Raw genomic sequence first — 25,231 nt, 5'->3', positions numbered from 1 at the left:
TAGCATATCTTGCCAGGAAAAGGAGTGCCTCTCAAGCCATTACGGCAATTGGGGAAGGGTCTGGGAACCTAACATGTGACTCCAAAAAGATGAATGAGGCATTCCAAAGACATTACTCTAAGTTATACCAATCTGAGGGTTGTGAGGAGGAGCAGGCCAAAATTGAGTCTTTTTTTTAAAGATCTGGAGCTCCTGGGTGTGACCCCTGAACAAGGGCCTTTTCTCATGCCCCCTTATCAGAGCAAGAAGCGTTGGAGGTTGTGAAGCAGCTTCAGAGTGGAAAGGTGCCTGGTCCTGATGGACTTCCCAGCAAATTCTATAAGGAATGTATAAACATCCTGTCAGGCCTGATGCTCAACATGTCTAATGACTCATACAACCATGATTGTCTCCCGCCATCTCTGAGAGAGGCCAATATTTCGCTTATTCTTAAAAGAGGGGAGGTTCTGGAGGACTGTGCTTCGTACAGGCACATTTCAGTCTCAAATGTGGATTTTAAAATCCTCTCTTAGACTCTCTTATGTTAAGGCTGGAGACTGTGTTACGTTCTATTGTTAAAGAGAATCAGATGGGCTTCATAAAGGGTGGCAGATCCTCTAATAATGTTAGGAGGCTGCTTAATGTAATTCAAGTGTATCAACAACAGTCAATACAGGGATTGGTGATTTCTCTGGATGCAGAGAAGGCGTTTGACCGAGTTGAGTGGCCGTACCTTTTCTATAATCTGGAGCGGTTTGGCTTGGGTGAAGTCTTTATAAGATGGGTAAAGGTTCTCTACAGTGACTCTCCCACTGCGGTCATCACCAATGGGGTCCAATCAGGCAATTTTAACATTTTTAGAGACAGCGGCAGGGCTGCCCCCTTTTACCATTACGTTTTTACGTTGGTGTTTGAACCATTGGTGGAGGCCCTTCATAGGGATCCCAATGTATCAGCTCCACAAGTGGGGTCAAAATTACATAAGAATTCATTGTACGCGGACCATGTCCTAATTGTTTTGTCAAATCTAGCAGTTTCAGTGCTCGCCTAATACAATGCATCAGTGTGCTTGGCACCTTTTCAGGGTACAAGATCAATCTTGCAAAATCAGAGACTATGCCTATGGGTAGTCTTACAAAGGTGCTAGGTCTTGAGGACAAATATCAATTCCCATTTAAAATGGTCATGGGGGGGTTTTGTGTTTTTGGGCATATTCATTACTCCAGTTCTGGATCGACTGTTCAAAGCTAATTTTGTTCAATGATTTGACAAAATCAAACAAGACCTTCAAAGATGAGAGGCATATCCGGTCTCGTGGTTGGGTCAGATAGCGCTTATTAAGATGAATATTCTCCCCCGTTTGTTATACCCTATCCAGATGGTCCCCCAATTTTCAATAAGCAAACATTCAGGAGACTGAACGGCTGATTCAACTCCTTTATTTGACATTGTAAGCGGCCCCTCATTAAATTAGCTAAACTGCAACTGCCTCACAGATTGGGGGAGTGGTTCTTCCAGACATTAAAATCTACTAACTAAGCTCGCTTTTATCCTATGTGAATGATTGGGCCTGTGGGGACCCTCTTTCAATGTGGTTAGATATTGAGACCTTCCAGGCAAGGTGCCCCCTTACTAGCTTGCTGTTCCTGGACAAAATGACGACAGTCAGGGAATATTGCCATAACAAAAAAACTATGCTTTTGACACATCCCTACAAATCCAACATAGAGAGGAGGGTGCTCAGTGCTAAGAGTACACTTTTCTGTCAGCACTTTATGTCATCAATTGGGGGGTGCCCCCTCAGATGAGTTCAATCAACTCTGCAGGGTGTGAGAGAGAGCTAGGTGTTGAGGTCTTCTCAGAGGCATGGGAAGATACTTGAGAAAACGCAAGAAAGATATCAATTTGCAATAGGAGCCATGCTTTACAGTTGAAGATTCTCCACAGGGTCCACTTGGCTCCGGACCATTTGTCAAAAGTTAAACCAGGAGTATCTTCAACATGTCCCAAGTACAAGGTCTGTACAGGCACTCTCACCCATTGTCTGTGGTCCTGTGGTAGGCTTCAAACATACTGGAGTGCTGTGGCAGGTGCAATTTTGGGTGTAAGGTTGGAGAAGGATCCAATCTCTCCTCTTCTTGGCCTGGTGCATCAGAAAAAACTTTTCAACCCCCTCACTTCCTGCGCAAGGAAGAATATCTTGCTAGGTTGGGTATCTGGAAACCAACCCCCCCGGGCCTATTGGGTTGGCAAGGAGTATATCCCCTTGGATTTTCTCACAAATATGGTACAGCACAAAACTGAGAATTTTTATAAGACATGGTAACCCTGTTTGGAATACCTGGACACAGATTTATCTGCCACACTAATAAGGGCTTTTATATAGCCGTAATGATTGTGTTTTACGAGTCCAATATCCAGAGAGGAGGAACTGCGAACGTATGAGTGTCTTGTTTGGCTGAGTTGAGTTATTACTATCTATTAGTTTGTTAATGGTTATTATTTATTTAGTTAAATAGCTAGTTGGGTTTTTTATTATGTATTTTTCAATTAATGTTTATACATTTGTACATGAGGGCGGGTTGGGTTTGTTAAAATTTGTGTTCTTTCTTTGTATTGTTTTGAATTGTATTGTTTTGTACTTTTGTAATATTTAAAAAATCTATTTTTTCAATGCTTCACATGCTGCCATCTCTCGAGTGGCTTACACCCATCCAGTGCTTCAACTTCTATTTTTTGATACGTTAGATCAGTGCATATGTTTTAATCAGTTGCTTCTTGTAAGCATTATGTGATAGTGATACTTTGATTAGATGTTAATCAAGTTGAATGGATTTATTGTGCAAACAAGCAATAATTTCAGACCATCATGAATTCAATGGTTTTAGCAGAAATAAAGTGGGTTTTGTGTGACATCTTAAAGGGAAAATGGTGGTGGATATTTATTTGTTCTTCTGTTTGGGTTTTAGGCACCAGAGGAAGCTCGACACCCATCGAACCTGTCACAACCGACCAGCACCAGCCTAGCCAAACACACCCTTCCTTTTCAGTCGGGGCACAGGTGCGTAGATAGCAATTTTACAGGCAGTAGAGTTTGCCTGGCTCATTTGTTTCTCCATATATACAACTACACATCAATCTTTGTTTAAGAAATGTCTTTTTTCTCTTCCAATTCTGTTAAATGACTGCATGATTCAGAGAACATTATCCCGAATTGGTCAATAATTTGTTCTCACTGCATGAGTAAGAAACATTGAGCTAAGTGTTCTAGATATTTTAAGGAATTGCAGGATATTACTGTGAGTTTCAAAGATGGTTACCAGCTAAACTTGTCAGTGTTTTTTTTAATGTGGTTCCAACATAGCCTATCCAATTGTAGCCAGGTGCGCTGCAGTGTCTGGCTTCTTGTCCTTGATGTCACCAGCATTCTCAATGATTGAGCTGTGGCCATATGCTTTTCTCATCAATGTGCTGCTCCCCCCACCAAAGTTTTTTTGAACCACAAGAAACAGGCAGGCAGGTTTGGGTCAGGCAGAGGAAATTGTTCACTTGTGGCATGAATGGAAATGGGAGGGTAGATGGGCATCCAGTCTGTTCCATGGATATGAGCTAACACTTAAAATAATATGCAGAGGCCATGAACCTCATTGTTATTCTACTTCTGTAATTTGTCAATAGATGGCTGGAAGAATCCTTCAGCTACATTCAAACAAGGGTTATGAAATCGGAAATCCAAGTTCCCGTTAATTTTAAGCTATCTGGAATTGGTGATACTAATAATCCTAATATTCAGATTCAGTAAAGATCTTTCTGTAAGTTATCAACAGTGAGAACACTACTAATCCTCCTCCTTGCACCTAATTTTCCACCCATAAGCTGTAAATAGAATAATATCACAAAACTCAAGCAACTAAACAGACAAACAATGAGCAAACAACAACAGCTTTCCATTAGCTGGGCTTCAAGAGCTCATTATTGAGACATAGGTCACGCGGAGTTATATGTGACATCCAAACCTGTGTAGTCTTAGTAGATAATAATTGAGCAGCTTTAATTACCTGCGTTATTACTGTATTTTAGTGGTAGGCTTAATCAAAAGGGGTCACCACAGTGTGTTGATATATGTCAGCAATACAGTTGCAAAAAGCATAATGCTCTCAAATGCATCATGAATGTTTGTTCAATTAGTCTGTCTACTTTCATTAAGCCCTGCTCTGTGCACAGATCTTGAGTGCACTTTTGCTCCCCGCAGTGCAGAAAATCAATATCCTTTGTTGTGGTAGATTAGCACTATTATGTTAATGTGTCTGACAAGAATTTAAATAAAATGTCTGGCATATTAATATTACAGTAGGGTTTGGGAGAAACTGATCAACAGGAATGTTGATGAATCTTTCAATAATCTCCCTTCTGTCTACAAAGAAAGACAGTAGTTAAATTTGATAGCCCCAAAATAAGTGTATGGTGCTACCCTACTCCCCAACACAGATATGCATGAGTAACTCATGCCCATTGGTTGTAATGCTGGAAGCACATAAAATTGCTGCTGCCTGCTCATTTTAAGCTTTTTAGCATCCAGCTAACATTAAACATAGTGTTTTTTTTTTTGGCTGGATGACTGAGCCAGAGTGGCCAGCAACACTGAAAGCTGATGTGCACCTCTTAAAAGGGAGGTGCATTGTAACTGGAGACTGTGCTGATAGTAGCATGGGAAGTTAACCTAGTGTGTCAACCATTGAAGAATGACATTACATAAGAGAACATGGCTCCAAGGTTTTCCTATGGTGCATTGGGACCCTTGGTGGACAAGGTGGAAAGGAGGAAATGTGTCCTGTGTTGAAGGAGGTAAGAAATTCTCCAGACTCATGCAAGGAGAGCAAACTGCCATGGAGTTCAATGCCAAGAGTCAAGTTTCCCCAAAGGCTTGAATGCAGAATGCCACAAGAAGTTGAATGTCTTGCATACGTATTCACGATCAGTTTCAAAACCATGCATCTTCAGCTGCACTTCATGCCTCATACCCTGCTGCATGTATTGAACCTTTATCATTTACCTGCAACTAACTTATATTAATCAGGGCTCATACTTCCTTTCCAAAAGCCCACTTCTCTGTCACACATTTAAAAATGTCGTGGATCTCATACTTACATTCCAAACTTGCAAAAGCTGCCAACTACTCAACCATGACAGTCACAACATCCAGATTGCACAGCACTCAATGGTACACTTACCTGATCCCTGCAGGATGAGATGACACACAATTAGAGACAGCAGAAGCTAAACAGAAAATACATTTTATGCCTGCTTGTCTTAAAGCCATGGAGAAGGTGTTTACCACCAGTGGAGTGCCACAAGGATCGGTGCTGGGTCCTCTACTTTTTGTCATTTACACAAATGATTTGGATGCGAGCAGAAGAGGTACAGTTAGTAAGTTTGCAGATGACACCAAAATTGGAGGTATAGTGGACAGCGAAGAGGGTTACCTCAGATTACAACAGGATCTGGACCAGATGGATCAATGGGCTGAGAAGTGGCAGATGGAGTTTAATTCAGATAATTGCGAGGTGCTGCATTTTGGGAAAGCAAATCTTAGCAGGAATTATACACTTAATGGTAAGGTCCTAGGGAGTGTTGCTGAACAAAGAGATCTTGGAGTGCAGGTTCATAACACCTTGAAAGTGGAATCGCAGGTAGATAGGATAATGAAGAAGGCGTTTGGTATGCTTTCCTTTATTGGTCAGAGTATTGAGTACAGGAGTTGGGAGGTCATGTTGCGGCTGTACAGGATATTGATTAGGCTATTGTTGGAATATTGTGTGCAATTCTGGTCTCCTTCCTATCGGAAAGATGTTGTGAAACTTTAACGGGTTCAGAAAAGGTTTACAAGGATGTTGCCAGGGTTGGAGGATTTGAGCTATAGGGAGAGGCTGAACAGGCTGGGGCTGTTTTCCCTGGAGTGTCAGAGGCTGAAGCGTGACCTTATAGAGGTTTACAAAATTATGAGGGGCATGGATAGGGTAAATAGGCAAAGTCTTTTCCCTGGGGTCGGGGAGTCCAGAACTAGAAGGCTTTTCCAGCAGCACATTTTTAAGCTCTGATCTCCAGCATCACTTTCTCCTACTTAAAATAAAGCATCCATGTGTGGAAAAAAACTACATGCTATAAAAGCCTTCAGCCCCTGTGTCACCTGTACCTACAGACATTTTCAACTACAAACAACAATGGAAAGCAAGTAACATTTATCAGACCACAGCAACAGACAGAATAAATCAACAAGAAACTAACCTTCAAATGTGTGAGAATCTCTTGGAATACCACTGGTTGGCTTGATTGCAAGGGAAGATGAGCAATTCCATTCTGCTGCTAAAAGGATAGAACTCTGTGTAGCAAAGAGGGAACATTAACTGCAAGATAGAACTCAAAATGGTATTCTTGGCATTGAACAACTTCACCATTGCTGACAAGAGACTGTTACAGCATGTATTCTATCTGAAATCTCTTTGAAGACGAGTAAATAACAGACTACAGAAATTATGAAAGCCTTGAAAGCACACTTTGACCCCCATGTGAATAGAACTCATGAATGTTCTGTGTTCTGTATAGGGCTCAGGGTGAAAGAGTCCATTGTTTAATACATAACTGCATTAACACATAACACAATTCTCTGAATTTGTGAATCTAAAAGTTGGTCAAATTAAAGATAAGGCTATCTAGGACATAAGGGAACCTGTACTGGGAGCATGTTAACTGAGGTATAAGAGAAATAACTCACAGAAAAGCCTTAAAAAGGCTGAGCTACAGGTCAGAGTTGTGAACGCAGCCCAATCTATCATAAAAACCACCCTTCCTTCTACTGACTCCATGTTTACTTGCTGCTGCTTTGAGAAAGCAGGCAACAGAATCAAGGAACCCTCCCATCCTGGTTTTACTCTGTTCCACCCTCTTCCATTGGGCAGAAGATACAAAAGTTTGAAACAGATTCAAGAACAGCTTCATCCCTGCTGTTTTCAGACTTATGATCAGACCTCTCATATATTAGAGTTGATCTTTCTTTGCACCTTCTTTGTAGCTGTAACACTATGATTAGATTACATACGTTAGATTAGATTACTCACAGTGTGGAAACAGGCCCTTCGGCCCAAGAAGTCCACACCGACCCGCTGAAGTGCAACCCACCCATACCCCTACGTTTACCCCTTACCTAACACTACGGGCAATTTAGCATGGCCAATTCACCTGACCTGCACATCTTTGGACTGTGGGAGGAAACCCACACAGACACGGGGAGAATGTGCAAACTCCACACAGTCAGTCGCCTGAGTCGGGAATTGAACCTGGGTCTCTGGCGCTGTGAGGCAGCAGTGCTAACCACTGTGCCACCGTGCCGCCCACATATTCCATATTCCTATATTCCATATTCTGGTCTATTATGTTGATGTACTTATGTAGGTATGATTTATCTGGGTACCACACAAAACAATACTTTTCACTGTGTCTTAGTACCTGTGACAATAATAAACCAAATCAAATCAAATCCGCAACTAACGCATTTTCAAATCATAACAGTGCAGGCTTTGCATTATGTTGACATATATTCCAGGCCAAAAGAGCAGAAAGGTCATGGACAAAGAATAGGAGGAAATCTCACAAAAGAAAAGGAGGGATATTCAGTGTGGGGAATGAGGAATTCTCACTGCAAGAATCCAATCCCTTTTGTGAGCAAATGTTGATCTGCAAGGAAGCACAAAAGACAATATAGAAGGCCACTTGAGAGAGATCAGCAGAAGACTCTGATGAATTATTGCACAACATGCAAAAGGTTGGCTCAGCCAGGTTGATAGGTTGTAATTATTGGAATGATGATCACATAAGGACAAAATCAGGTTAACATAGATCAGATACTGGTGTTCCTTACAATATTGACTTTCACAGACATGTGTAAAATGGTTCAAAATGGTGATCCAAAATGGAGATCCCAAAGTTAAGACACCCATTCTTCTAATGAGAGGATGCATGTAGTCTGAGAGCCCAATGCAATAACAAAACTGAAGATCTGGAGTTAGGAATGGCTTTTGCTGTCATCTATGACTTGTGTCATTTAAAGCAAGTCTAAAACTTAGGGTGTTATCCATCAATGTGCCTAAAAATCTTTGCAATGTATCACAGCATGCAAAACCACTAAACAGCTGAACAGATCCTCGAGGAGTATAGCAATGTGTACAGATTTAGATATCCTCCTGGATAACCTCATCTCAAAGTCGATGAGTGTAAGACCAAGATAATATTTACCAAGGAAGTTTTCAACTGCCCTCGAGACCAGATGGAAAACAAATTAGAAGAGCTAGCAAAGAAGAGAGTAATCAAAATAGTGATAATTCCTGCAGAATGTTTCACTGGTATCATGCTGCCAAAGCAATTGGAGTATTTGTAGAAGGATCTAAATAAAAATCTGAAAGGAGCTCATTACTCCATGCCAGTCATTTATGCAATTTTGTCACAACTTGCAAAGATAAAATCTTCACAACCATCAATGTGAAGGATGGCTAGTGAAGTTTGATGAAAGCAGTAGCTTTCTAACCACACTCTGAATGCTGTTTGGGAGATACAAATGGTTGTGCGTCCCATTTGGAATTTCTTTGGCTTCAAAAGAGTAGCGATGCAGACAGCATGAGATAGTCCATGATCTGCCAAGAATGGAAGCTATGAGGGTTATCTGCTAATATATGGATGTGGGGACACCATGGAAGAAGCCTTTGCTGATTACAATTAAAATCTAGTGTGAATCCTGGACAGACCTTGCCAGATGAATCTGCTGAAAAAAATCACTGAGATGGTTCATCAAAATATATAAGTGGAGTTGTTGTGGAGACCGGATGCATTTATATATCTAGTAGAGAGAGACTCTGTATAAACCATTTGCTTGAAAGGGGAAAACTGACAAGGGGAGTGCAGAAGGAGCCTCCTCTTATCCCAATCCCTTCTGCAGTCCAAAAAGAAACTGAAAATTTGCTGGTTTTAAAGAATCCAATAGTAGAGCAAAGCAAAGTGAGTCTGGGTGTCAGATCAAAACAAGTCAATGTCACAGTGCCAGCCATTAAGTGGAATTGGTATTCAAAGTCAAAGTTTAGGTTTGATCCAGTCAGACCCATTGAGAGAGGATATTCGAACTAATGAAAATGGAGATCAGTGCCTACAGAGAAAGAGAAATAAGCTAAATAGGTGATTTGAAATATGCTGAAAACAGGAAAAAAAATTCTCTATGTTGTTTCTTGTCAAATGATAACATAAATAATTGTTTAACAAAAATATTTAGGAAGAACAGTGTTTTTACATGTAAATTATCCTGGATATATTCATATTTGGTTTTACAACCAAAACACATATGTAAGCAAACCTGGTAAAATTTCAGATATTGCTGGTCTTATTTAATGATGAAATTTATTCAATTCATGCAAAGTATACCATCTTACACTTTTATGTAGGACTTTTTTTAAATGGTGAGGGAATGTAGTTCATTACAAATTCTGCTGCTGTTTTGCTGCCCTGTTTGTCGGGGAGGTGTAAAGCCTACAGCTGAGCATGTTGCTCAATACAATACACCGCAAGAGGAGAATTTAGTCGTCGTAGTGTTGAGAGTTATATATCAAAATGGTATTCGGTTCGAAATAACTCAACTCGTAACATCGATGGCTTTTGTTTTATTGTCTCTCACAATTTCAAAATGATTCTTTATTGAGCAGATTTCCCTGTTTGTAGGATATTCAGATTTCAAAAAGATTTCAGCCAAAGCTCACATTTTCAGCTTATCACTGAGTGAGAGGGGAGTAACATTGAATACCTCATGCTGAATTCTCAAGTGCATTACAAAACTCAATTGTAGAGGTTTCTCAGCCGGTAAATTGAACACTCAGTTGACACAATCACTGGAAGGGCATCGATGACAATTCTCTTGATGCCCCTTCTGTTGATTCATACTACTCAGAATATTTTAGTTCTAGCTGCAGCTACAGCTGCAGAACTTGGAGCTTTTTTTTACATTTTACATTTTAGCTATCGTTAACAAGTCAATTTCTGTTACCAAAAACTGAGTCGTCTTGTGACTGTGAGGGAAGCTATCTGCTTACTCAAGTAACTTCCAATTTTGTGCAAGTGTTACATGTTCCAGTCCATAAAATGGATTGCAAATTGGCAATATAACACTTAGCAAAAAATGCAGCTCAGTCAAAAAAAAAGACAGCAGCAAAAGTTGCAGCAACTTGGGAACTGCTTTTTCTTCAGAATCTTGAAACGATTTAGTGGTAAATATTAGAGGTGACCCTTCTGTAGGATACCTAGAGAAAGTCCATTGTTGTCTGTTTCTGCGAAGGCTTGCCACAGCTGGCAACAACAAGAATCCAGGGAAGAGGTTTCCAGGCAAGGTGGTGACTGCTGAGTTGCTGATGGGCCTGGGCATAGATGAGTGATTGTAAGAATGGGTTGCTCGGTGTGCGTTGGCAGCAAGGGAAGAATGATGGTGCACAAATCCAATGCTTGATCCTCAATTAAACACTGTGTGATAGAAGCAAAAACTCTGTTTTTCACGTTTCCCATGTAGCTAGTTCATTGCCCAATTCTGGGTGACAGGAAGGCCTTTCGTGACCTGTTCCACCACCAGTTTAATCAGGCCAGGTTTGGGAAGCTTCAGGTCCTCACCCACCAACCGTCTGCCTGATTTAAATGTCATCTGCCACCAAAGTCACATGGAGAAGGGCATAATTCCATCCCTGTGTGAACTCAGGACAGGCAAACTAGTCAGGGATAGATTTAATTCATTAAGTGTTGAGCGGTAAATTTACTTCAGAATGCAATCAGCTCTTAACATGTCATTCTTAAATAATATTCCACAAACTTTAAACTTCAGTTGCTCTTGTCAATCATAACATATATCAATGAAACAATCCAAACATGAGCCCATGAATTGCAATATTCCTATGTGGTATACTATGTCTGCCATTATTGAGTGGAATTTTAACCCTCGAGAGCTGGAAAATAGGAAGCAGACAAGGGATGAAATTAATAATTTTTAAAGTTGAAATGCAAGTTGGCTGCAGCACACCCACTTTTGGATTCACCTGAGGTGTATTTGAATGCTCGTGCCAAAGCTATTCTCGAAATTCAGGTATTTCCTAGTTAGATTCAGGCAGCTTTGTATTAGTGCAACTAAGAACCTTGGGTTTAGTTACTTATTTCAGATTGTTTTTAACTTCTCTTTGAGTTTTCCTTGAGCAGCAGAGGTTTCCCAGGGTTCTGAAAGCTGACCAGGAAAACAGAAGTGAGTTTGGACAGCATTCCAGGTGAATTTTTTGAAGTTGTCATTATCCAATTTGAATAAAAGCTCACACATTCCAGCTGCTGTGACATTTCCCTCTGGTAAATGTTTGACAGAATTCTATTATGGCTGCAGCTTGCATACCATGTTTTTGAGTATTTCAAGCTGAAAGGACGAGAATGGAAAGTACCTGGGGTATATTTGACAGTAAATGACAGCAGGAAGTCCAACATCTTCCACATCAGCGATGATATGCTGCCATAGAATCAGCATAGCGACAGTAGAGATGTCTGCAGGAGAAAATTGCCCAAAAGAAGACTGCACAGGAGAAGGGTGCTTAGTGGAATTTTCAGTTTCCCTGGCAATTCCTTCGGAGTCAGCTATGTCAGGGATTCCACAGTTTTCTCATGCGCAATTCCCATCGAGCTTCAAAATAGACGATTCGGCCATTAATTCCATTTCCCTCCACAGATGCTGCCTGAACTGCAGAGTTTTATTCAGCCCTTTCTGTTTCAATTTTAGAGAGGGCTTTAGTTGTGCCAGGAACACTACCCCACTCCACATCACATCGTTGACCTGTCTAGGGTCCTTAAGGATGCCCCCTCCCCAAGCCAGTTCAATTACCCGTTCCCCTCATCCTCTGAGTTGGCATTATCCAACTGAATAATCACAGTTAGCTTCCTTTAAATGGTCTCAACATGACACGCTTCCCCCATAAGATTAGGTAGATCTGTTAGTACCAAAACATTCTCAGCAAAAATGGCCAACGTCAGGAATGCGGTTTGTAAATGGCATGTTTGCTTACATTGGTATTTTTGAGCCTGACTAGAGCAAGGCTCAGTAATTCAGCTCACTATCTGAACTGTTATTGATTTAAGATATTTATAATCAACAGTGCAGGTTCATAGCTCCTTGAAAGTGGAGTCGCAGGTAGATAGGATAGTGAAGAAGGCATTTGGTATGCTTTCCTTTATTGGTCAGAGCATTGAGTACAGGAGTTGGGAGGTCATGTTGCAGCTGTACAGGACATTGGTTAGGCCACTGTTGGAATATTGCTTGCAATTCTGGTCCCTTCCTATCGGAAGGATGATGTGAAACTTGAAAGGGTTCAGAAAAGATTTTCAAGGATGTTGCCAGGGTTGGAAGTAGGGAGAGGTTGAATAGGCTAGAGCTGTTGGGCTGTTTTCCCTGGAGCGTCGGAGGCTGAGGGGTGTCCTTACAGAGGTTTATAAAATTATGAGGGGCAAGGATAGGGTAAATAGACAAGTTATTTTCCCTGGGGTGTGGGAGTCCAGAACTAGAGGGCATAGGTTTAGGGTGAGAGGGGAAAGATATAAAAAAGACCTAAGGGGCAACTTTTTCATGCAGAGGGTGGTGAGTGTATGGAATGAGCTGCCAGAGGAAGTGGTGGAAGCTGGTACAATTGCAATATTTAAAAGGCATCTGGATGGGTATATGAATAGGAAGGGTTTGGAGGGATATAGGCCGGGTGCTGATGGGTGGGACTAGATTGGGATATCTGGTTGGCATGGACAAATTGGACCAAAGGGTCTGTTTCCGTGCTGTACAACTCTCTGACCCTATGACTCTATAACCTGTGCAGATGTGTTTCGACATACCTCTGGAGCAGGTGGGACTTGAACCTAGGCCTCCCAGCTCAAAGGTAGGGACAACATCACTGCACCAGAAGAACCCATGATACTGGTTTCATACAATTATGTACTCATTGGTCTTACAATAAAATTGGTGATTTCTTTATTCTCCATTCACTTTCCTCTTAAATCCTACTCATCCAGATAAAACAGGCACTGCTGGGGTTGTTTTTCTGTCTTGGAGGTTTATTTCCTAAAGGTATGGGTGATTTGAGATTGCTGCATGAAAGACTAATCAGTCCGGCAAATGCAATTGAAGGCTCATATAGATCTTGATAGTACAGAAATATAATGGTATTTTCACATTCGTAGACAGAAAGGCTCCTATTTTGGAATTTCTATGGATGTCTTGATGACACTAGTCATTCACCCTTCCTCATGAGTCATAGATGATCAAGGTACGTCTCTGTGAATGTTTCAAGTAAATGTACCTAGACTACAGGTGCATTTTCTTTTAATATCCATTCATGGACTATGGGCTCTGCTGATGAGACCACTATTTATTGCCCATTCCTAATTTCCCTTGGAAAATCATGATGAGCTGTCCCCTTGAAACATTTCAGTACCTGGAGTGTATGTACATACTGTCTCATACTGTTAGAAAATGATTACAGGGAGTTTGATCCAGTGACAATACAGTTTCAAGATGATCTTGTGGATGGTGCCCACTGCTGCCAATGTGCATCAGTCATGGAAGGAGTGGATGTTGGAGATAGGGGGTGGGATGCTAGCCAAGTAGGTTGCTTTGTTCTGGATGGTGCCAAAAATCTTACATGTTATTGTACATCTAGGAGATAGAGAGTATTTCATCAAACATCTGACTTCTGCCTTACAAATGCTGGATAGACATTGGGGAGACAGGAAGTGAGTACCTCACTGCAGAATTCCTAGTCTACATGGCTATTCCTATATGGCTGGTCTAGTTCAGTTTCTGGTCCATTGTAACTCCTCAGATATGAATTGTGGATGATTTCAGCAATGGTAATGCCATTGAACATCAAGGGGCAATACTTAGATTCTCTCTTGTTTGAGATGGTCAAAGCCTGCCAGTTGTGTAGCGCAAATGTTACTTGCTACTTATCAGCTCAAACCTGCATGTTGTCAGATCTTACTACAAATAGACATGGACTACTTTAGTATCTGAAGAGTGGTAAATGGTGCTGAACATTGCGAAATCATTAGTGAACATCTCCACGTCTGTCCTTACGATGGAGAGAAGGTAATTTATGAAACAGCTGAAGATAGATGGACCTAAGACCATAAGATATAGGAGCAGAATTTATGCCATTTGGTTTATGAAGACTACTCTGCCATTTGTTTATGCCTGATATGTTTCTCAAATCCATTCCACTGTGTTCTTCCCATGACCTTTGATTCCCTTAGTAACCCAGAATCAATATATCTCTGTCTTAAATACTTAGTAACTTGATCTCTGCAGGCTTCTGCAGCAATGAGTTGCACAGATTCACCACCCTCTGGCCGAAGAAATTCCTCCACATCTTAGTTATAAAAGGTTTTCCCTTGCATAAATGGGTCTTTTGCTGTTTGGCAGAATGGTGATGAGTGGTGTTCCACACCGATCTGTGCTGGGGTCTCAATGTTTAAACATTTACGCCAGTGACTTAGGTGGAGGGAGTAAATTGTTGGTAGCTAAACTCATAACGTATACCAAGATAACTGGGAAGTATGGAGAAAGTGAGCACTGCAGATGCTGGAGATCAGATTTGAAAAGTGAGGTCCTGGAAAGCACAGCAGATCAGGCAGCATCTGAGGAGCAGGAGAATCAATGTTTAGAGCATAAGCCCTTCATCAGGAATGTTGGGGGCTAGGGGGCTGAGAGACAAATAGGAGGGTGGGTGTGGGGCTGGGGGAAGATGATAGGTAAATGCATGTGGGGAGGGTGATGGTGGAGGGTGGAGTGGATATGTGGAAAGGAAGATGGACAGGTGGGGCAGTTCAAGAAGGTGATGCTGAGTTGGAGGGTTTGATCTGGCGGGAGGTGAGACGAGGAAACTGGTGAAATTGACATTGATGCTGTGTGGTTTGAGGGTCCCAAGGTGGATGATGAGGTGTTCATCCTCCAGGCGTCAGGTGGCTTGGATTCAGCAGTGGAGGAGGCCCAGGACTTGCATGTCCTTGGTGGAGTGGGAGGGGCAGTTGAAGTGGTTGGTCACAGGGCGATGAGGTTGGTTGGTGCATGTGTCCCAGAGGTATTCCCTGAAAGATTCCTTGAGTTGGTATCCTGTCTCCCCGATGTAGAGGAGACCAGTTCGAGAGCAACGGACACTGCAGTTGAGGTATTTGGATGTGCAGGATGGGAGGGTCCTTTGAGACCTTGGGCAGAGGTGAGGGGAGAGGTGGGGGTGCAGGTTTTACACCACTTGTGGCAGCAAGGGAAGGTGCCAGGTGTGGAAGTATGTTTGTGAAGGAAGTTGCAGACAATATAGATAAGTTGGATAAATGGGCAAAAATCTGGCAGATGGAGGAAAATGTGAGAACATGTGAAGGTATTCCCTTTGGCAAGATGAATAAAAAAGCAGAGTATCATTTAAACAGAGAATGACTGCAGAATTCTGAAGTGCAGAGAGTTTTCGGTGTCTGGTGCATGAGTCACATAAAGTTAGTATGCAGGTACAGCATACAGTCAAAAAGGTGCATGAGATGCTACCTTCATTATGTGAGAAATTGAAACTAAAAGTAAGACTGTTATGATTCAGTCACACAGAGCTTTGGTGAGACCATATCTCCTATATTGTGTGCAGTTATTTAAGGAAGGATGGAAATACATTGGAGGTGGTTCAGGAGATGTTTACTTAATTGAGGTGGATGGTTTCTTGTTAGGCTGGGGAATTGAGGGTGAGTGGGATTGATGGGAATGTGGTATCTAAAACACAAACAGATCAGTCACCCTCTTACTGAACGCCAACCCAGATTCAAGGCTCAAATGGTCTAGGAACTGGAGTAGGCCATTCAGCCCCTTGAGCCTGTTGCACTGTTCACTAAGATCTGTGGCCTAATTCCATATACCTGCTATTATTCCACATCCCCTAATAATTTTAGTTAACAAAACTTTATCTCTCTCATTTAAAATTGACAACTGATCCTACATCTGCGGCCATTCATGGAAGGTATAAACATATACCACCATTTGTGTGTAGAAGTGCCTCCTAATATTTCCCCTGAATGGTTTAGCCCTAATTTGCAAATCTTTGCCCCCTAGTTCTAGAAATCCACAACCATTGGAAATGGTTTATCTTTATCTACCCTGTCTTTTTTTAGTAATATCTGGAAGATTTCAATCATATCACTAGTTAACCTTCGAAATTCTAGAGAAAGCAGGCCTAATTTGTGTAGACTTTCCTCATAACTAAAGCTCTGAAGTCTAGGTATCATTTTGATAAACCTACATTGTACTCCCTCCAAGACCAATACATCATTCGTAAGGTCTAATAGACAGATCTGCTCAGAGTACTCCAAGCCGGATGTAAACAGGGTTTTATATTGCTGCAGCATAATTTCTACATCCTGGTACTTTAGTCCTCTAGATATAAAGCCCAGCATTGCATTAGCTTTACTGTTTATTTCCTGCATCTTTCGTGATAATTTAAAGTTATATACACCTGAACCCCCAAGTCTCTAGACTTCCTCTGTATTCAATTTCAAGCCATCTAGAAAGTACTCCGATCTATCCTTTTACAGTCCAAACTTGGTAACCTCACACCTTACATTAAACCCTATCTGCCACATTCACTTTGTCTATCGATATCCATTTGCAATTTTATGTTACCATCTATACTGTCTATAATGCTGCTCAACTTTGTGTTATCAGTAAATTTGGATAAGTGACTTTTTATGCCATTATCCAAGTCATTAATAAATAATTTGATTAACTGAGGCCCTAACACAGATCTGTGTGGATCACCACAGGTCACATCCTGCCAATTTGAGAAAATGTATTATCTCGACTTTCTGTTGTCTACCACTGAACCAGTTTCCCAGCCATGTAAGTAATTTGCTTTCAATTCCCTGGGCTTCTATCTTAACTAACAGTCTTTATCATTGAATCAAAGAATCTCACAGTGTGGAAACAGGCTGTTCGGCCCATCGACTCCACACTGACCCTCCAAAAAGCATCTCAACCAGACCCTCTCTACCACCCTATAACCCTACATTTACCATGGCTAATCCACCTAGCCTGCACATCCATGGGCACTGTGGGCAGTTTAACATGGCCAATCCACCTGCACATCTTTGGACTGAAGGAGGAAGCCGGTGCACCCAGAAGAAACACAGGCAGACATGGAGAGAATGTGCAAACTCCAAATAGGCAGTCGCCCGAGGGTGGAATCGAGCCCAGGTCCCTGGCACTGTAAGGCAGCAATGCTAACCACCTTGCCAACCATATGGGACTTTAACAAATGTCTTCTGGGAGTCCATATAAACAATATCCATAGACATTCCCCATTTCAATACTTCAGTCACCTCTTCAAAAAGTTAAATAAGGTTTGCCAGTCATTTCCAAGGTATTCAGTTACCGTTTCCTTGATTAGAGGCTCCAACAACTTCCCCACCATAGATGTTAGGCTAACTGGTCTGGAATTCTCCAGTTTTCCTCTTTGGCCCTTCTTCAAAAGCAGAGGGACATGCGCGATTTTCCAATTCAGAGGGAGGATTCCTGTATCTAGGGAATTCTGAAAGATAATAGCGCATCTACTATGTATTCTCCGTACTTCCTTTGACACCCTCTGATGGAAGCCATCAGGTGCCAGGGATTTCACTCTTTAATTCCATTAATTTCCTCACTACTGATGTTTTATCTACACTAGTATTATTCAGATCCTGCTTTTAATTTTCTGGGGATTTCCGGAATGCTTTCTCTTTTCTACTGTAGATACTGAAGCAAAGTAATGTTCAATGTGTCTGTCATTTCCCACTACGCATTAACAATATCCACATCTTCAGTCTTTAATGGGCCAACATTGCTTCTGACCACCCAATTTCCCTTTTTTGTAACTATAAAATTTCTTCTTATTAATTTTGATGTCCCTGGCAAGTTTCCTTATGTAATCTCTTTTAGGTTGCTCTTATAAGCTGCCCTGTAGCCTCTAGTTTTGCTCAAACATATTTTGTATGTTTTTCATCATTTAAAAATCTCAACTCTGTGGTACCCTCTAAAATATACAAAGTACCAGTAACTGAGAACTGGCTTAAATGTGAAATTAAGTGTCAGTGTTTCTTAATCATCATTCTCCTCTTCTTCCACTTCTTGGTCTTGCACCAGAGCCTGGCCAAGTTTCCATTACTCACTTCCAAAAAGGAGAAAATGGACTCAAGTTGTGTTTGGCGAGGAGTGGAGAAAGCAATCCATTTGAGGCTGATTTTGCTGGAAGATTTAAGATGGTTGTCAGATATTATTGTGGGTAAAGTGCTTGATATCCCTGTGCATTAGATGTTAAGAATTATTTTTAATATTTGCTCCTGTGATATGCAAGTCACTGGCTTGACCACCATTCATTCCCTCCCTAACTGCTCTGAGGAAGATGGTCGTGAGGTGCTTTCTTGAACTGCTGCAGTCCTTGGAATCTAGAGACACTGCAATACCACGAGGCAGGGAGTTTCAGGAATTTGACTCAGTGACAGTAAAAAAAAGCTTTATAGTTCCAAGTTAGCATGGGATGTAGCTTGGAGGGAAACTTAATCGTGGTGGTGTTCTTATGCATTTGTAGCCCTTGTCCTTCTAGATGGTAGAGGTCAGTGGTTTGAAAGCTGTTGTTGAAGGAGTCATTGTGATTTTTTGGCATATATTTTGCATATATCATCTTCTGATTCTTGAAATCACACAGCAGCACAGAAACAGAATGTTACAGTTTTCATGACAGTTTCTGATGGAGTTAACCTTTCACTGCAAATGATTTTTAGATCTGGTCATAAGACTTTGTATGGTATAGGACTGTAACATGGTATATCACAGTTTGAGTGATTTTGAGGCATTGCCCTGATTTTTACTGATTAGTGCATTTTAATAGTTGTTTCTTCAGATCACTGCAATGCTGTACACTCTGGACCACATGACTACTGTAGCACACATTTCTTCATCTGGAAATTGAGTTGTGATAGATGTGGGAAATGTTACTTAGTTAACCATTGTACAGTCAAAAAGTGCAAAAGCAGAGAATTTTGTCTAAAGAATGAATGCTCAACCCTATACATTTAAGTAACTCCGAATTGCAGCTTCAGGTCTGTGTCATTGTCACTAATTAAAAATAAGAATCATAATTCTTAACTATTATTTGATAGTTATCTTAAAATACTTAATACTTATCTTTAGATTCATAAAGGCAAATGTTCTGTTGTTTATGGTCATGCTCTATCAGTGTGTGTTTTATGGATAATTTAAATGTGACAGTGGGAATGAGTTAAGGGCATTGCAGTTATTTAACTTTCTTACATTAAAATTAGAAGTCGACATAATGGTATTTAGTCAAGCATTTCCAGCTACCACAGTGAAAATCAAGTTGTGCTTACTATGTTTTTTAGCATTCTCCTCAATGGATTGTGAGCATCATTGCGCTATATACCCTACCTGAGTTACTAAAGAAGAGTTAGGTCTCTTCAAATGCATTTTTTACCCCCCTGGACTTCTTAATCACATGAGGACAACCTGGAGTATGGATAAAGCTTTCTCGATTGAGCTTACAGAATCAGAAACGGTCATGCAGCATCTTATGATGAAACCAAGGACTTTTAATGCAGAGAAAGCAATATAACTAAAAACAATGAACTTCAATGAGCAATGAAACAATGAACCTGCCACATATAATAGAATAAAACACCACCATCAAACTAATCTATCACCAAACCTGGAGGCGAAGATTTTTATTGCTGCATGGGAGCCATTTAGTAACAAATGCATTCAGAGATCATGCATCTATTGGTGCTACGTTGCACATTCAGTTTATAAAATTAAGTATCAATGATCTCTCAAATAACCAGAAATAAGAAGTTATAGAAACTGCTGTTTTCAGAAAAATGTGTGGACACGCTTGTGTATGAGTATGCATGTCTGACTCTAAGTGTGCGCCAGCATGTGGGTTGGTAGAGTGTGTGTTTTTGTGAATTTCAAAGAATTCACTCTGCAGTGTTAACAGATTCATGATCACATAGCAATCATTGCCTAAAAACAGCCTATATTTTACACCTAATGATAGGGGCTTTATTGTCATGTTCAATGTCGGGTATCAATCTGTAGAAGCATTTTATTATTTTACTCAGAAGCGACCTTCTGCAATGATTAGAAGATTGAGATTTGTATTCTTCAAAGGTTCTAACAATTTCCCATGTAAGTTAGGTTGCACCAGGGTTTCCAATATTTCCTGAAATTTCCGCCACGGGACTAATAAAGTGTAGACGTTCCATATGTCACTTACTTGGGCATCTGTGTCAGATGGTGAGGCCAACAAGAAATCAAAGACACATAAGTGAAAGGAGAAGAGGCACCTGTGCAAGTGGATCCTGTGGGAAGGTTACCCCAGCTGAAGATTAGATCTGTATCTCTGAAGATAACATAAAACTGGTAATGGCCATGGGGCTACTTGTGGTTCATGAGCTGATTCATTGCTTCTTGGAAATGGCCCAAACAACCCTAATTGGCATTTAAATGCATTGTGCATCCTCATCTGTTGGTTGTTGCCCAAGATACATCCCCTCCAACCTCACTTTGAGTTGCTCCACTGACAGGCTTGGCAGGGTCAATGCTATTGGGTGCAACCCCAGAAAGCAGTCACCCATGGAATTTCAGCCTCATTACATTCACCATACACTCATATTCCAATGTTAACTCTCAAAATACAATGCAATTCACTGTGCCCATCAGAAATTACCTTGTACAGGTATATGTTTGTTGTCATGTCATGAAGCAAAGTGAGGCTGTTTCTACATTTTGTATTGGACAATATCATTCCTCATTGAATTGTCACTGAAGTACACAAGTGGTTTTATTTAGGTCAATATAAGTATGCCAAAAAATGGATGGGCTCAGCATTTGTAACCTATTAGTTACTAAACCCTGACCATTAAATAGCAAAAGACTTTAAAACTTATTGCAAGCTTCCAAGAAGTGCACATTCAGATTCCTATAAATGAACACAAATGTTCATTTTAACATCAAAATTTGTTATAATCTGCTGCAATTACACTGACTGCCTTACTTACCGTTATTTGGAGGGGTTTGCAGAACTGGTAGATTCTGTTCATTGCCCGCGGTTTGAACAGATCATTTTAGCGGTCACTCATTATTGAGCCCTCACAGAAGCTAAGAAATGGCAAGTCCAATTCCAACAAATGTACAGTGAGATTTGGCATTATGTAACAGATGAGGTATAATTGAGTGAAGACAGTGAAGGGAACAATCAGCAGTCACTTGTCTTGATTCTGTAATAAGCTGAATAATTAACTACACTGCTCAACATTAGTTTCTTAATCACTTTCAGTAAATTGTGAGTTTTACAATTGTGACAATTACAATCCTAATTTGTAATTTATTAATAAAGAATGAACACTTAATTAAAAATGTTAACCATAATAACCTTAGCAATTGTAACACTGCAGCATGTAATACAAATCGCAAAGTTTGCTACTTATCACCTGCTTGTTTGATCATGGACTTATCTAGATAGGTTGCAAATGCATGAGGATTATGCACCAACTGGCCTTGACTTGAGAAGAAATTAAATCAATTGTATAATTGTGATATTAGAAGCTAGTTAATAAGATGATATTGATAGGCAGTGAGCACTAATGTGCCCAAATTGTAGCTACTATTTAACATAAGGAACATTCATACTGATTGTTCAATTATTCCTTTCTGTTCTTTACAGCCATTGTTGACAGCACAACAGCTAGCTTCAGCTGTGGCAGGAGTGATGCCAACAAGCAATCCTGCCCTCAATCAGCCAATCCTCATACCATTTAATATGGCTGGTCAGCTTGGCAACCAACAGGGCCTCGTCCTCACGCTGCCAGCTGCCAATTTAACCAACATTCAGGGTCTGGTTGCAGCAGCTGCTGCTGGAGGCATTATGACATTACCACTGCAAAACCTGCAAGGTAAGGCAAAAACTTGTGCACAATAAGCTTAAATGTTCTTCTCCCAATAGAAGAGAAACTATATAATTGTACTGACATGTTGGTAATTTCTTTGCAAACTTGATCTGCTTCCACTAAAGTATTATCTAATGTTGACAGCTTATCAAAGGAATCATCAGTAATACTGGACGTGTTTTGATCTGTTTATATCTGAGTTTCGTTTTTTTGCTGTAAAAGGATAATTTGCTGTCAGATGTTGAAGGTGTATTTGCCTGTCAATATCATAGACTGGCTTCAGTTCCAACTGATCATTTGCTACTATAATAAGATAACTTATGCTATAGTTTATCTTACATCATTAGCAAAACAGACAATGTACTGGATTGAGAAATGATGGCCAACTATTAATATGGAATCTAGCACTGAAGTGAAGAATATTATTCAATCATTGTGGGTCTACTTTGAGGGATATTATTTAGCCATTAGTATAATTTCTGAGCATCAAGTTAGATGTGCCTTTCATCAATATTTCAATCCCTAGTTTGTGTTAATTTCTGTTGTCTCAGGACTGTGCCTCTGTATTCACAGAGGATGGAATGTCCTAAACAAATGCTGTTTTACTGTAATTCTGAATAGTAAAATCCACTACAGTGCCAGTGTTTGTAAAATAAACATTTGTTGTTTCTTCATATGAAGATTTTCCCGTTTAATTTATCTGTATCCAGACCTGACATTGAATCCAGCAGAATGAAACTTGCAGCTGCTGTTGCCAGGTATCTCTGAACCAATCCCATTTTCTGGAATCAATTACAATTACAAATCCAATGGCATTAGTAGACAACGGTGGTACAGCGTAGCTCAGTTTCAATATTGGTAGGAAGATCTAACAAACAAAGAAAAATATTGTCATTGTCAGCCATTTGTATTGCAGAAGCAAATACCCCAGTCTTTTTGATTTAATCTACTTCCAACATCCTACTGATTCCGGCACCATGGATATATGGAAGGTGCTGAGGCAGACATGTGAGAATGGTGGTTCTGTCTATGATAGGATTACAGCATTTGCACATGTCAATCCAATTACGGTTTTGCCTATTATGCATGAATACAAATGAGCCAGACATTTCAATGGGGCAGAAAGGGGCAGTCTCCAAGATAATTTATTCTTGCCCACTCCATATTGAACATAATTATCCCCCAAAATCTGTAGAGAGTCGGGAATTTGTCAGATAGAGGACATGAATAAAATGCAAGAACAGAAAGTAGGCAGTATATTTTTATATATGGTGAGATGTGAAGTTGTAGAAAGCAGTTCCAGAGCTATTGATTGAAGCGGAAACCATGTTACATTGAAGAATAGATTGGTGGTTGAAAGAAAAGAAATAAAGAAATATGAGTACATGGTGGGAAAGTGCGAGTAGAATTACACTTCTGCAGAATGAATATCAGAATAGATTATTTAGGTCAAACTGTAACAATGTTGTTATTTCAATATAATTCCAGAAAATCCCAAATCATTTCCACAAAATTGTGAGAGCTTTACAAAGGATAAATCATGGGCTGGCATGAATTTATGAAGTTGGTAAATAAACTAACGCTCATTTTTTTCACAATAAAATATCTTGCACAGTGCTAGACTATTGGCTAGGAAGCAGACTTCCAGCTAATTCTGACACAACCGACGTGATATGCCATTTTGGTGAGAACATTTATGGAAGCATTACTTGCGTACTTTAGGAGGACACAGAGTTATTGGTTGGTGATATCTGTTGGTATGTAAATGTTGACTTGATGCCAGCAGTACTACTTTGGATCTTGTGCATTGACTAGCAAAAAGGACCCCACCAACCAAAGTCATTTAAGGTCATCCAGCTTGCAGGTTAGTCATTTATTATTTTTATTGGCTTTTTTTTTTAATTGTTGGAAGTAATAGGTGTTTGGAGGGGAGGCTTAAAATTAGCGAAATCGGCATGGACTTGTGCTGGATGTGGCAAGGTGTTAGGTACCACTTTGAGGACTATGGCTTCAGCATATTCCTACAATGGGTGTCATAGTAACAGTCCCACTTTTGAGAGATATGGAGAGATATCAAAGAAAATCAGAAGCTCGCAGGGGGAGGGGCTACATAATTGGGTATTTCTAAGGAGGTCTGACCCAGGTAGGCTCTGCTGGGATACTTCTGTCTCCAAGGTAAAAACAATGACTGCAGATGCTGGAAACCAGATTCTGGATCAGTGGTGCTGGAAGAGCACAGCAATTCAGGCAGCATCCGAGGACAGGCAAAATCAACGTTTCGGGCAAAAGCCCTTCATCAGGAATAAAGGCAGAGAGCCTGAAGCATGGAGAGATAAGCTAGAGGAGGGTGGGGGTGGCGTCCATTGCACTAGAACCTAGGATGCACTGTGGCCCATTTCCTGCATATAGTTCACCCTGACCCTGACTGGGAGACTGACCAAGCCTCTAAGCCATGACTGGACATAGCCTATCATTATACACTAACTAAAGGCTGACATTAGCTAACAACAACTGATAGCTCAGTGTCTGAAATAGTTCCAGATGTCAAAGAAAAACACCTGAACAATCTCAAAACTATGATGATTTCCTCCTTACACCACCAAATTTCAAAGTTGGTTCCACATTCACATCCCTAGAAATATGTCTGTGGTTTTAAAATGTGCCATAAAATTAAAAAAACTGATGTTTTATTCATTAATTCTAATTTCACAATTTGATTGTTGAGTACTGTTTGTAAAAGTGATCACAAGCCATGATTGTTAATTCTACAAAGATAATTATTAATAGAGTGCACTGTCAAAATCTGACATGATTGAGATGTAGTAATTTGGCATAACTATTTAACTGTAACATCAAAGTAATGTTACTGCCTTCTGTTTGATACAAAACATCCCCAGTTCCACATTTATTGACTCTGCTTCCTGCATGTGCTGTCCTTACTATTTCCAAACCCATCACATGCCTAATGTCATTATTCCCAAACTCTACAGACCGATCAAGAAATCACTTTCTGATCTCTCAAAGCTATTGAGGGAAATTATGAGATATAAACAAAAGTGATTCACCCTTAAAATCAAAGAACTATTTATTTTTGTTGTGAAATTGGATAAAATCAGAATTTTTTTTTGTGGTAACAATGATAGTCATAATGAAGGCATGGAGTCTTTCTTCAAGCTGCTAATTAAACTTCGGG

At 40.3% G+C, this 25,231-nt stretch overlaps 1 protein-coding gene across 5 annotated transcripts in view; it reads left to right on the top strand.

The window, feature by feature from the left end:
- Nucleotides 1-25,231, top strand: part of pou6f2 (POU class 6 homeobox 2) — a 581,389-nt gene that overhangs the window by 195,713 nt on the left and 360,445 nt on the right. For all 5 annotated transcript variants that reach the window (XM_043688935.1, XM_043688932.1, XM_043688930.1 and 2 more), the window contains 2 exons: nucleotides 2,949-3,040; nucleotides 21,816-22,044. In XM_043688935.1, coding sequence (XP_043544870.1) covers nucleotides 2,949-3,040; nucleotides 21,816-22,044 — 321 coding nt within the window. The remainder of the gene's footprint in view (nucleotides 1-2,948; nucleotides 3,041-21,815; nucleotides 22,045-25,231) is intronic.

The sequence above is a fragment of the Chiloscyllium plagiosum genome, chromosome 4, assembly GCF_004010195.1.
Source record: "Chiloscyllium plagiosum isolate BGI_BamShark_2017 chromosome 4, ASM401019v2, whole genome shotgun sequence".
NCBI lineage: Eukaryota > Metazoa > Chordata > Chondrichthyes > Orectolobiformes > Hemiscylliidae > Chiloscyllium > Chiloscyllium plagiosum.
The sequence above is the reverse complement of the archived record's forward strand: the minus strand, read 5'-3'. Positions and strand labels throughout refer to the sequence as shown.